Source organism: Chiloscyllium plagiosum, unplaced genomic scaffold (genome assembly GCF_037043375.1).
Source record: "Chiloscyllium plagiosum isolate Xiang-an unplaced genomic scaffold, Cpla_swu_hap1 HiC_scaffold_36, whole genome shotgun sequence".
Classification (NCBI taxonomy): Eukaryota; Metazoa; Chordata; class Chondrichthyes; order Orectolobiformes; family Hemiscylliidae; genus Chiloscyllium; species Chiloscyllium plagiosum.
In genome coordinates this window covers 33,619,654-33,634,505 of record NW_028270174.1, presented here as the reverse complement: position 1 = coordinate 33,634,505, position 14,852 = coordinate 33,619,654, and the positions used below count along the sequence as shown (strand labels likewise).

At 38.0% G+C, this 14,852-nt stretch overlaps 1 protein-coding gene across 1 annotated transcript in view; it reads right to left on the bottom strand.

Moving 5' to 3' along the window:
• LOC122539249 (cilia- and flagella-associated protein 337-like) overlaps positions 1-14,852 on the bottom strand; it is a 118,904-nt gene that overhangs the window by 13,005 nt on the left and 91,047 nt on the right. Inside the window, exons 16-20 of the mRNA XM_087980089.1 lie at positions 9,855-9,947; positions 2,778-2,836; positions 1,443-1,584; positions 1,302-1,341; positions 52-140 (exon numbers count right to left, since the gene is read on the bottom strand). Coding sequence (XP_087836215.1) covers positions 52-140; positions 1,302-1,341; positions 1,443-1,584; positions 2,778-2,836; positions 9,855-9,947 — 423 coding nt within the window. The remainder of the gene's footprint in view (positions 1-51; positions 141-1,301; positions 1,342-1,442; positions 1,585-2,777; positions 2,837-9,854; positions 9,948-14,852) is intronic.

Below are 14,852 nucleotides of genomic sequence, written 5' to 3'. Positions count from 1 at the left end.
CAGTAACATGCAACAAAACCGACCCTGTTTTAGTGGCTTTTAGGAACCTACCTATTAACTCTCCTCTGACATTCCAAAGCTTCACACTACAATCCACAGAAGATGTAAGCAGCAACTGATGTTCTTCCACTAATGCAATACTGTAACCATAATAGAGAAAAATGAGCCTTGATTGGATAAAATATCTTTACTCTCTACATCACCAAACATGTCCTCACATGAGCTGCTTAGCATAACTTGTTGGTGTCATACAAAGAAACAAACAGGAGCAGCAACATGAATCATTTTCTATCAAACAAAAAACACTTGGTCATATGTTTTTGAATAAATCCACAAAATTACACAAACAACTAAGTCTAGGAAACATTTCCGAAACAACACAAGAAGGCATTGTTATTCCAGTATTTTTGGCATTTGCTGGTGCAAAATTATTAACTTAATTTATGAGTATTAATGCACCATAAGCTCCCCACACCAGAAATCCAGTTTGGAAATGCCAATTCTTTGAACAGACCCAAGCCACTTGGCTGTTCAGGCACTGCAACAAACTGGGAAGGAATGAGCTCACCCGATGTTGAGACAGTTGGTAGACAGTGGTAGGCGACTGAAGGCACCAGTGAATGTTTAGCATGGGAAAGTGCAGTGTGACATTACAATGCTACTCCATTTCTCTCTCTACACTGTTCCTGTCTCCATTCATGAGTCTACTTCTCCATCTCTCCCTGTGCCTAATCTTTGGACATCTCTCAAACTCTTCATTTGTCACTCTGTCAGTATCTGTGGGCTCCTGACCGAAACGTCAGTTCTCCTGCTCCTTGGATGCTGCCTGACCTGCTGTGCTTTTCCAGCACCTCACTTTTGATGGCATCTGTCTCTCTTTCTCTAGTGGTTCCAAATAAACCTGTTGGACTGTAACCTGGTGTTGTGTAATTTTTAACTTTGTCCAACCCAGTCCAACACCGGCACCTCCAAGTCATGTCTCTCTATATCAGTTTCTTTCCTGTATGGAATCATCTGTTTGCTAAACATCATCAGCATTATTTTACTCCAATATCTTGGGAGTGGAAACATGGAAAATGTAGCATTTAGATAAGTAAATCAATTTGTATTACATTAATTTATATTTACAGTGTTTTCTTGTTTCCATACTTGTGATTAGGTACTCTTAAATAATTCTAAGCTCTTTAAAAATTGAAAATCAGAAAGACAAGTTCAATAAAATATTTATTTCTAAGGTGTACACAGAATGTTCAAAATTAAACTATTTGTTATCAGAGCCGTTTCTAAAACTCGCAACTTACCTTGTAACACTGCATTCATGAGCCCTCCAACAGGCAAATGCTTTGCAAGAAATTAATTTATTCAAAAGATTAGTTACAGTACAATAAGTTTCAGTCATTTGTTCAAAATGCATGAAATATTTGATTAAATGTCACACTTACTTTGTGGAGGGTGTGTTTCAGGTCCATGAAGTGCATAATGAAGAATGTGAAAGACGTAGATATACCCACAGTGATCAGCAGCATAAAGCATCGCACTGTCCTCGCTAATTGACATGCTAGTTACGGTAACCTCATGAGATGACTGATCAAAATATACAACATGTTAAAATATTTCACTGCATTTTATGCTGAGTTGTAATTGTGCATAAAGAGTCAGATTCAGCAATTACTGTAGTTTTGTTGTTTTCTTCTGACCTCTCAATTTGTTGTGAAACTTGAAAGGGTTCAGAAAAGATTTACAAGGATGTTGCCAGGGTTGGAGGATTTGAGCTATACGGAGAGGCTGAACAGGCTGGGGCTGTTTTCCCTGGAGCGTCGGAGGCTGAAGGGTGACCTTATAGAGGTTTACAAAATTATGAGGGGCATGGTTAGGATAAATAGACAAAGTCTTTTCCCTGGGGTGGGGGAGTCCAGAACTAGAGGGCATAGGTTTAGTGTGAGCAGGGAAAGATATAAAAGAGATCTAAGAGGCAACCTTTTCACATAGAGGGTGGTACATGCACGGAATGAGCTGCCAGAGGAAGTAGTGGAGGCTGGTACAATTGCAACATTTAAAAGGCATTTGGATGGTTTTATGAATAGAAAGGGTTTGGAGGGATATGGGCCGGGTGCTGGCAGATGGGACTAGATTGGGTTGGGATATCTGGTTGGCATGGACAGGTTGGACTGAAGGGTCTGTTTCCATGCTGCACATCTCGATGACTCTATGACTCTATATTCCTTTCACTGAATCGCACTGATATGATGTTAAGAATCTACCAATATCACAATTGATTTACCTCTTTGTGTGAGCTTCGACAATAATCCATAGTGGGACATAATAGAGGTCAGTACTCTAAAAATTGATTCTATCCTCATGCACATTAAATTCTAGCCACATGGTAGCTGGATGGCATCAGTTTAATGCAGCTGTACATGAGGCCATTTCAACAAATAGGTTCATGCTGTTTCTGTTTCATATAAGTAACCTGCCACCTTAATTCAACTAACCCTATAAACATATCCTTACAGACCCTTTTCATCTCACGTGTTTACCTTTTTTTATTATTCAATCATGGGAGTTGGTCATTGCTAGACAAGCCAGCATTTATTGCCCATCCATACTGGAGTAAGTGATGGTAAATCACTTTATTGGATGGTTTGTGGTGAAGGGATCCCTGTTAGCTTTTAGGAAGAGAGTTCCAAAATTTTGAAACAGCTCCCTACCTTTTGCTCATCAAGGAGAAAACAACACTATCAGTTAATATCCCAAATTCAGCAATATTTGAAACTTACACAAAGAAAGTGAGCTAGCAGTTTTCCACCATGAAATATGTTCCAAAAATGAATGTGACCTAAGGTAGACATATCATCATAATTAGAAATTGCAATAAAACAAAGCAATTTAAACATTTCTTCAGCACAAATTCAGCACTCCTTCTCTTGCAATTTACATCATGTCAATGAAAATGACATGGTTATTTCAATTCTTCCCACATCTCTTATCTCAAAGAGAGAATTCAAGTATCTATGAGATCCACCTGATCACATTTTGAACTTAATTGGTAGATCACCAAACACAATGAAGATGTGCTGCTGCATACAGCCATTAAGATCATTTGTCCAGAACTTGCACCAACGTTAGTGAAAAACTGGAAGTAGTCCCAAAGAAATCTATCCCTTTGTGTTTAAATAAACAATTCAGCGAGATGATAACCAATCACGTAGAAAAGTATTTATTTATCACTTGATTGACAGTAGCTGCAACAAATTACACAACAAGACTTAAGCATCAATCACTGTCACATGAAGAAATCTGCACTGGGTATGTTTCTAATTCATCATCTCCATAAAATTTTGGGATTGAGATACACAGATCATTAAATTCAACACTGCTGAGAACAATTAACCAAAGTTTTATTTTGTATTGTGGACAAAAACAGGAAAAGAACTACTTTAAACCAAAGACTGTGAAAGGAGTTGCTGCACTTTTAAAAACCTTTTAAAGGTGACTAAAACTCAAGCAGTGGGGTAGGATTTCTAAGAGGGTATGCCACCATTGGTGTGTGCAGGGCAAGTTTTGCCCAGAGTCAGATCACTGATTGATTTCTGAAATCAGGACTGGTTGCGGAGACCAGTGTCATTAGCATGATAACAACTCTCTGATTGGATCCTGGACAGCTGAACAGAGACTGTGAACAATACAGGTGCAGAAGCTCCAGATTACAACAGAGAAACAATCCCTCTCCCTTTCTCTCTGCAGTGAAGTAACCAAAAATTGAATGATAGTTGACTAATCTCTCCTACCATCTGTCATGAGCTGTGTCTGTCACAGTGATTGAAAGATTGAACACTTAGGGTGTTGATTGTCTTGTCGAGAAAGAGGAAAATGCCACAGATCACATATTAGCCTTAACTACAACTATGAAACCGGAGGTAAACATTGCAATGAGTGTAGAAGATGTCAATAGGACAGATGAAAGATATTAAGGGTTTTATCAAAAGTGAAAATAACCATTTTCTATTTCAAATGATGCAGTAGTCCATTACTATATTAAGGGACACAAGGGCTCCTCAAACTCTGTCACTGGAGAAGGATTTAGTCTTTCCTTCAGAGAGTTCAATGAAAGCTAAAGTGTTAGCAAACAGGATCAGTGGTGAACGTATCCCAGTTCCATTGTACAAACTTCAATTGACGTGTGACCTCTTGTCTGCACCTCTGATAACGGGGTTAGCTAAAGAAATTACCCATGTGTGGAGTTTATTTACACCTGTGAAATGAGTTAGCTGGCGTGAAAGTCCTAGCTTCACCGTCTATACAGTAAGGCTAAAGAGACGCAACAGTTGCACAAAAAGATCCCCAGTATTTTTCCATCTTGTGCAGTGACCATAAGAATGGCTAAACAAAGTCAATCATCAGCGATCAAAGTAATACTATAAGCAGATGTTATGGTAGCTGAAACTCTCTTTAAGGATGATGAAAATTCAGGAGAAATGCTTGGTGTGCCTTTATCAATTGAGGGCATTAATCAGATCCAGAGTTAAAGTGGTTAGCACAGTCAGCTCGCACTGAAGTTGAGGCTGAAGAAGTTTTAGAATGCTATTATATTGAAAGCAGAGTTCTGCTGAGAAAGTGGAGACACCCCCACATATCTTGAGATGGAGAATGGATGGTTGTTCATAAAATGGTAAAACTATTCATATTTTAAGGAGATATTTTCAGGAGCTCATAAAACTCCAAAAGCTGGACACAGAGAAATATGAAAAATGCAAGCATCAATAACCCGGCCAAGAATTCATAAGGATATTTTGCAATTCTGTGAAGCATGTCATACACACCAGGTAATAGGTAAGCCTCAACATGTAATTAAACCAGCACCTTAATTTTTAAGGAATCATTCAGTTGGGTGTCAATAGATTTTGTAGGACCATTACCGAAATTAAAGCAGGACACAAGTATATGCTTACAATTTCCTTACCGATTTCCAGAAGCTCTCCCTTTAAGGAAGTTATAGCTGGGGTAGTAGCAGGAAAGTTAGCTCTGATGTTTACAGGTTTACCAATTCAATCTGTCTAAAGTTTTCTAGTATCGCATCAGCAGTTTGGATATAAAAAGTTGAAGTCAACTGCATATCAGCCACAAATATAGGAAGCTTCGTAGAAATACCATCAGACTCTCAATACCATGATTAAGGCATATTTTCATGATTACCCATAGGATTGGGACAAAGGGTTAGGTTTATTAGCTGCCAGAGATTCTTCGAATGAATCTTCTAGGTTTAATCCACTTGAATTGATCTCTGACCATGAGATAAGAGATGCATTAATATTAAAGGAATATTGTCAAGACAAATCCACAATGTTGGATTAGCTGTCCATGTTTCTAGAAAGACTCCGAGCAGAAGAGCTCTTAACATTTCACAGACAAAAAAGAAAGAATGGGCAGGTAAACATATTACAATTAGAACATTTCAAGTAGGTGATGAAGTCTTTTATTATTGTCTTTACAAGGTAAACCTTTGAAAGTGAAATTCAATAGTCTATTCATGTAGTTAGGAGGGTCAGTCAAATGACTTAACTTGTAGTTGCTCCTGATCATATGAAAAAGAATTGGTTATGCCATTTAAATATATTGAAAGAGTATCATCATAGGGAAGAGAATAAGGAGGAGCAAGTTTGTCTGATGTAAGAGTAGTACAGATTATCAGAGACAAGGAGAGTGAGGTAGAAGAAGAGGTAAACATTTCCCAAAGTGAATCTCAGACAATTTGGCTGCAACACACTTTTGTTCCAACAAATCGATTATACCAAACTTGAGTCATGCCATTTAGGTTCAAAAATACCCAGCCTTATGAATCATATCATCGCTGATGTACCTAATTTTTTATTTATTTAAATGCTGTTGAAATATACAGTAACAGATGGGAAGCGCATGTAAGATCATTAAAATACCTGTTTAAGCAATTGCAGTTGATAGCTTAGTAATAAATTTAACCAAAATTGAATTTACAAAAGCAAGTGTAACTTAGCCAGGACACATCTTAGGACAATGATAAGTATTGCCAAGGACGGCTGAAATGAAGGCTGTAATAGAATTCCTTGTTCTTAAAACTAAACAAGAAATCATGAAGTTGTAGGGAATGTGTTAGTTTTACCAGAACTTTGAGTTTAATTTCAGCATGACAGCTACACTTTTAATCACTTATAAACAAGCAAAAGTGGTATAGTAAGCAGAATGCCATGTAGCCTTTGAGATGCTGAATTAAAAATCAACCAGTTTTGGCCACCATGATTTTTTCAAACCTTTTAAAATGGCAGTTGACATTAGTGACTTGGGTGTAGTCTTGTTACAAGATGAGTTGAGAATACAGAAGCTAATGAGAACTCTTCTAAGTACCTAAACCAATGTCAGAGGAAGTATTCTAATTCAACATTTTGAAGTTTATGTCCAAATTGATAAACATGAAACATTAACCTATACTGACCATAATCTGCTGGCATTTATTGATAAGAGTGAAACTCAAAATGTAAGACTATTCAGATGAGGATTGTATTGTTTAAATGATTTAATGTTAAGGGTCGAGAGGGTGGCGCTAGAAAAGCGCAGCAGGCCAGTCAGCATCCGAGGAGCAGGAGAATCGATGTTTCCTGATGAAAGGCTTATGCCCGAAACATCGATTCTCCTGCTTCTTGGATGCTGACTGGCCTGCTGTGCTTTTCCAGTGCCACCCTCTCAACTCTGATCTCCAGCATTTGCAGTCCTCACTTTCTCCTCCCTGATTTAATGTTAAGATTATCCACTTTGCTGGAAAAGATAGTGTGATCACAGATGCATTGTGCCAAGTGTAAAATGATGGAATGAGTTAAAGATTTAATAAATACTCATTAACTGTTTTTCTCTGCAGATCTCTGAGGTCCATGCACAGCAGGAACTTTCAGAACAAGAGGTCAATGCTGTGAACAACGACTAGTGTGCACAGTCCTTCGAAACAGCTGCGCGTGCACATGGCTGAGAGGGAAGATAGGTGCTGAAAGATGCTATAAAGTTATACAAGAGGAAGGATGAATGGCTGGAGGTCCTGTGCTTTGTTTTTTATATGTCACATACCTTGTGATGAAATACATTTTTAAATAGTATTTCATCTCTAATAAAGGTGGATGCATGTAAAGGTCATATTTTTAAAAAAATCTTTCTTTATTTTGGATTATGGATCAAAATGGGGAGAGAACTACTTTAAACCAAGTACTGTGGAAGGAGTTGCTGCTGGAACTCACTGTGAGTTGTGTTGCTTCGTTCAAGCAATCGGCGAAGATGTCTTAGACATCATGCTGCTCTGGGTGAATGAAGGGCAAGCTTTGTCCAGAGACAGATCACTGATCAGATGGTGCAATCAGGACCTGTTGTGGAGGCCAGAACTCATCAGTATGATATTAACTCTCTAACTAGCTCCTGGGCAGGTGAACAAGGGGTTCGCAAACAATACAGATGCATGTCTCCAGATTGTAGCTGAGAAAGGGTAGCGGTCTGTCTCTCTCTCCATTGATAGAACCATAGCCTGGAAGTTAGCTCTTCTCTCCTGCCATTTTCTTAAGTTGTTGCCTCTAACTGGTGACTGAGAGACTGAACAATTAATTGTTGATTTCCCTATGTCTGCAGTAAAAAAAAGTTGAAAGAGCTTGGGACGAAGAAGTAGTTCATAAATTAGAAGGATTGGGGAGGCAAGAAGTATTAAAAAGTCTATATAGGGTTCCACACCTACAGGCAAACCAACAGAACACCCATAGGATCTCCAATATCAGGGTTCTTAGCAGAGGCAGTAATGCAGAGACTCGAACAAACAGCTCTGCCAACCAGCCAACTCAAACTTTGGGTCCACAACGTGGATGACACCTTTGTCATCACTAAATGAAACAAATTAGAGGAAACCTTCAAGACCATCAATAATACCTTCACTTGCATAAAATCCACTAAAGAGGAGGAAAACAACAACAAATTGCCATTCCTAGATGTCGCAGTAGATCGAACAGCCAATGGGGAACTTCAAACCAAAGTCTACAGGAAAACAACACATACAGACCAAATACTGAACTACAGAAGCAATCATCCCAACATCCACAAATGAAGCTGCATTTGAACATTAGTTCAACGAGCCACCACACACTGAGCACAGAGCAACTACGAAGAGCAGAGGAAAATCACCTATACGATGTATTCAAAACGAACGGGTACTCAATGAACACAGTCTTCCGATTTCTCAGTAACAAACCCAAACAAGCAGACAAAACACATCCAGAAACCCTAGCCACTCTCCCCTACATCAAAGATATCTCAGAAATGACTGCCAGACTACTCAGACCCCTTGGCATCATGGTAGCCCACAAACCCACCAACACACTAAAACAGCAGCTAATGAACTTGAAAGACCCTATACAGACAACAAGCAAAACTGATGTCATTTACAAAATACCTTGCAAGAACTGTAACAAACACTACTTTGGACAAACAGGCAGAAAACTAGCCACCAGGATACATGAACATCAACTATCCACAAAAAGACATGTCCCACTCTCACTAGTATTTTTACATACAGATGAGGAAGGACACCACTTTGACTGGGCCAACACATCCCCTTCCTAGAAGAAGCTAAACAATGAGATGTGCGAGAATTCCTAGAAGCATGACATTCCAACTGGAACTCTATCAACAAACACATTGATTTGGATCCCATTTACCACCCCCTGAGAAAAAGAACAGAAAATGACATCACCAACCCAAGGAAACCTAAATACACAAATAAAAAGTGGGCCATATGACCAGTACTTCATCCGGAGGCTCACTAATGATGTTACCTACTATGGTGTTGAAACGTCTGAAACCGAACCTTCCAACTCAGCAAGCATACCTACATCCAGAATCCTAGTCAGTGTTTTGTGTTAACCTGAGTTCATCAAGCAGGAAAATTGGGGATTTTAAGTAATTTGATGATCTAAGGAGTAGAGGGACTTGTGTATTAGTGCACTTTCGCAAGTGGATTATGACATATTGTAGTCATGATTTGGAGGTGCCAGTGTAGGACTCCATAACCACCTGATGAAGGAGCACCGCTCCAAATGCTAGTGCTTCCAAATAAACCTGGTGGACTATAACCTGGTGTTGCGTGATTTTTGACATATTGTAGGGCTGTTTAAAACAATCCTCCTAATTTCTCAACTTTCTCCATTATCAATTATGGTTAAGAAGTGTGGGTCAAGCACAACAGAAGAAATGTCACATTTTAGCTACCAGCCTGAGAAATGTAGAAAAATTGGCTGCTAATAGGAAAATATTAACATCGTGATGGTTTTATTTTAAAAATAAAATTTCAACTAGCAAACAAAATTATACATGGGCCTGTTTTTTCAGGTTTATATTTTGAGTTAAGGATTAAATACCATTGCTTGAAGGGATCATAGATCATATCTGCCTAAACAAACATTTTTTTGAAAAATGTATTTTAACCAAGGAAGATATTCTCAGCTTGAAGGCTGAATTGCACTGTGATTTACATTGGGAAAAAAAAGACATAAACTAAGAAATCAGGGGTTTAAAAGAATCATGAAATCACAAAAAATGGACAAATATATTTAACATATAACAGGGAACACTTGGGCAGTATTTTGAAGAAAGAGTCATGTTGAATGAAGCATCTTTTAAAATTACTAACAAATACACACATTCCATAGTCCAGGCACTGATAGGCATATAAATTTCATTATTTAAATGCTTCAATAAAGATCCAAAGCACCTAAAAGGAAGACTTCAATATCTGAAATAATTAGTTGCAGGAAATAGTAATGAATAGCTGTAGCAGTTTTGCAGATTACATACTTTACCTCTAGGACCACTAGCAATCACCGTAGCTGATGTTTTTTCACAAGATGTTCGGGATCTGATGCATAGTAGTTTATTGATACTCAAATTCTCACCTGCCGTGGCAGAGGATAACAAATTATGTAATTTTATTTCATGGTATTAAATATCAATAAGTTTGAGTATAAATGAAAGAAGACAAGGTAGTCATGGGTTCAGGAAGCAAGAAATGTATGACAGCAGTGCGAGTTTTATAATGTAGGAGGAAAGACAGATTAAAAAACATAGGAGTTCTGCAGATTTGAAGTTCCTGGAAAGAAAATTATAATAAGACATTTGTAGTCAAAGTTAAATCTGAACTCAGTTAGGATTTTCAGAGGATTCATGGATATTTGGATCTTAGACAAAGCAAGACCTAACTTTCAATAATGCTCAAGGCAGAATTTTCTAATAGAACCATTGAAATTTAAAAATTGGGAAGGGGTCATCAGTTATATGTGAGTTCTTTGGTCAAGTAATTCAAATGAATTCAATAACTCCACTACTTTCATAGGTCTGTTTCTCACCTGACAACCTGTTCCTAATTATTTCAAGATGAGTTAAGTTTCACTTTTGGTTGCAAAGTTGATATGAAGATTTTACGAGATGCGGAAATTAGAAAAGATAATTTTTCTGAAAACATGATTGTGCACTTATATTTGGGCTCATGTATTTTGATAGGTCAAGGGAAAAGAATGATTAGAAACTTAGGCCCAGATTTTCACTCTAGGATTGGGTGTGGAGAGAGGGTGAATTCCTAGCTCCATGGATCTGACATTTAAAAGTAACCACCTGCACTCCCTGGTTTTAAACTGGAAGAGTAAATTGAATTAAAACTGTGCCAGGTGTTCCTGCAAGACCTGAAGGAGTTGTAGGGTTCAGAGGCAGACCACCTCAGGACTTCAGATCTGCGTCTAAAAGTTGAAATAAAAGAATAAAACACAAAAAGCTCCTCATACCCTTTTTACTCCTACACACTTCCCATGCCAACTCATCCAACTAATATCCTCTACCCATCTCGTGTGCCCGCTCATAACCTCATCTCCAATTACCAAAAAAGATACTCACATTATCCCATATGCCACTTTATTTCCCATGAAATATTATTTCTCTTTCTATTTTGTTTGAAAGTTTTGGTGGGTATCTATGACAGCCAGTAACTAAATCACATACATGACAACAATTATTTGGATTAACTCAGTGACTAAAATCATGCATTAAATGTCAGATGATGCATTCTAGGCTTAGGTCTGTCCGTGAATAATGCAAAAGGAAATTTGTTGATTTGAATGAACAATCTGTTGCTGCACTGAAGGAAGTGATAAGAGAAAAGTGATATCTTTTCTGTGATCAGCTTCAGAAACACCAAAATAATCGAAATATCAACACCCCAGATCAGAATAGTATGAACTATGTATAAAGCATTTCTCCCCATGCAAGTATTGCTTTAATATGAACAGGTATCTGGTAATGCTACAATCCTATTTTAAAAATATATCTAGGTAACAATGTTGTCATTGAGATTGTTGAAAATTCCTGTTTGGGAGAAACCACTTGACAATTTATCTTGTTTTTAAGAATGAAAATCATTTGGGAGAACGTAAGGAAGATTTCGATTTGCAATAGGACGTAGGTTATGCAACTGAAGGTACTCCACAGGGTTTATCTGGCACCGAAGCGGCTTGCAAAATTTAAAAAAGGAGCATCCCCAATGTGCCCTAAATGTAAAACAGATGTTGGTGCTCTTACTCATTGCTTGTGGTCATGCCACAAACATCATAGGTAATGGAGCGCTATAGTGAGTGTTTTGTAAGGGATCTTGGGAACTGAGTTCAAAGTAGATCTGGTGTCTTTCCACTTGGGTTTGCCAAATCTGCCCTCTTTGGACACGCATGGGAAGAAATTGTTCAGTATTCTTTCACTTTGTGCGAGGGAGAACATTCTGATGAGCTGGGTGTCAGTGGGCGGCACGGTGGCACAGTGGTTAGCACTGCTGCCTCATAGTGCCAGAGACCCGGGTTCAATTCCTGACTCAGGCGACTGACTGTGTGGAGTTTGCACATTCTCCCCGTGTCTGCGTGGGTTTCCTCCCACAGTCCAAAGATGTGCAGGTCAGGTGAATTGGCCATGCTAAATTGCCCGTAGTGTTAGGTAAGGGGTAAATGTAGGGGTATGGGTGGGTTGCGCTTCGGCAGGTCGGTGTGGACTTGTTGGGCCGAAGGTACTGTTTCCACACTGTAAGTAATCTAATCTAATAAAAATCCCCTAGGACTCTCGGGTTGGCGTAGGTTAGGTTTGAAGCACGTCCCCCTGGACTTCCTTACAAATATGGTGCACCAGAAAACGGAATATTTTTATAGGACGTGGCGGCCCCTTTTGAACCATATAGATGCCGACCTTTTGGCTATATTGGTTAGGGCCTTTGTGTAGCCACGAGGACTGTGTCTTGCAGCCTGGGATCCCCTGGGAGGAAGAATTCTGAACAAATACGGATATGCCAACTGATGCTCCCGGTGATGGGGAACTTTGGTGGGATTGTGCTGAGTGTTGTAACAACATAATTTAATTTAATTTGCCTTGGTTCAACACAGTTTAATTTTGTTTTGTTTTATTTTGTTTTAGTTATTTATTAAATTGTAGTTTGTGTAGTTTTTTTTCTCCTACATTGTTTGTGGAGTACAGTAGTAGTTTGTTTATGGTTTTTGTTGTTATATTGCAAAATTATTCTATTATTTTGTAGTAATTTTATATTTTTGTAAAAAATTCAAAATCGTCTTCTCAATAAAAAATTTATAAAAAGAGAATGAAAATCATAACTTGTATCACTAAGGTTGCTCTCATTCTTAAATGAAATAAAAATATAAAACAGTCAGAGCTATACTCCGTAACTTATGTTATGTCCCTTAACAAGCCACCATGGTCCCTCAACCTCCACAAGCCAACTTAATGTCAAACTGTAGTTCCACCCACACTCCCCTCCCCTTCACCTACCATGTAAGCTCGTGTCCATACGTATAGAAGAACAGGAGAAAAAGTAAACTTCTAATACTTAAAGTTCTATCTTGCAAAGTACACGCTACTGGGAAAAAAACCCAATCATTAAAACACATTTTGACAGTTTCTTGATGGGTTTCTTGAAACTGCTTTGACACTTTGACAGTTCCCAGAGGTTTATACAACTTTTATAAATAATGTAGGGGTATGGGTGGGTTGCGCTTTTTCACTCCAGTCGAATAGGATCAGTGACTTCTCCTCAAGGGTACATGATCAAGCTCTAAGCGTGCATGACAAGGCCTAAGAGTAGTCTCAGGACCATATCCACATAGATATGTTCACTTTTCAAAGAGCTACCTGATTATCCAAATTAATTCACAAAGATCAAACCTGCCCTTAGCCTTTCTAAGCGCACAATTCTTAATTCCACTTGACAGAGATAGCAAATTTAAATAATTTAAATAGTCAGCTGCTTCCATGAAATGTGCTTGCACAAAACCCTGTCTGATTCGACACCTGAATCGATGGGTGGGACATTTAATTTTAGAGCACTTCCACCATTTTCATTACAATAGACATTATCTCCACATGGCAAAAGTCTAGGGCTTCAAATAGCATGAAACTAAATGGATTAGCAAAAGGAGTTTGACTTCTCATCAGCACATATTAGATTTCCATTTTCTACATAATTGTTTTCTGCTTCTGGAGAAGTATCCATGACTATGGAGGAATAATTACAGTAGATAAAATGGTCATATGACTTGTGTTTGGAGAATATTGGGAACTTAATATGCAAGCACAGGATCTTGGATAACAGGGAAGGGCTGATAGAGTGATGGGGTTAGGAAAAAAAACAAACGTGACATTTATAATAGGAAAGATCAAAAGCAAAAGCCTATCTCATTCTTTTTCATGACACTGGACTTGCTAACAAACAGGGAACGACAGACCAATGAGCCTGAAGTCAGTGGTGGGTAAGTTGTTGGAGGGAACTCTGAGGGACAGGATTTACATGCATTTGGAAAAGCAAGGGCTGATTAGAAATAGTCAACGTGGTTGTGTGCGTGGGAAATTGTGTCTCACTAATTTGTTTGAGTTTTTTGAAGTGATGAAGAAGATTGATGAAGGCAGAGCGTTGGATGTTGTCTATATGGTCTTCTAGAAGGCATTTGACAAAGTTCCACATGGTAGACTGGTTAGCAAGGTTAGATCACATGGAATACAGGGAGAGCTAGCCATTTGAATGTAGTAATGCAGCAATGTTATATAAATGAAAGATGTGTTAGACTGAAAATCATTCAAGTTCAACAAAACTGAAAGGCAGCTGGTACAAATTAACCACAAAGGAAAGTTAGCACATACGTTGCAGACAGAGTGATTATTGTGAGATGCAACAGACAACCAAACAATGCAGGTATCACAGACATTAAATAAAACTTTTGCATCCTATTTTACAACAGTGGTGGAAATTAGAACAAACTCTACTACAGAGTACCATGCAACAACTGATTTAACTAACAGGGGTAAAGGAGTCGATTATTTGAAATCAAAAGAACAAAACAAGTTGAGAAAGTCATTTAATAATGTGGTATGTTCATTAAACTGTGGAAAAAAGCCAAGAAAAATAGCACAGGCTCTGAGCACAAGTTTTAAACTTGCTAACACATGCAAATTGTGCTCCAGGTCTGTCTTAATCCAACAAAACACCTCTATTCAAGAAAGAAGATAAAGAAACTGGATAATGAGAAATTAATTACTTTTAAAGTTGTGGACAAACTCCTAAAATGCATAATTTGAGACAAAATGAGTAAGTGTTTACAAATACATGGGTTAAGCAAGGACTGTTTGAGAAATTTATTTTTATTATTCTTATTAAAAAAAAATTCAAATCTTGTACAAAAACAATTTTTTATATATAAATAAAATGGAATACAAACAGATAGAGGCAGAGTCATATCACAATGCTATTAATAATAAACTACTTAATA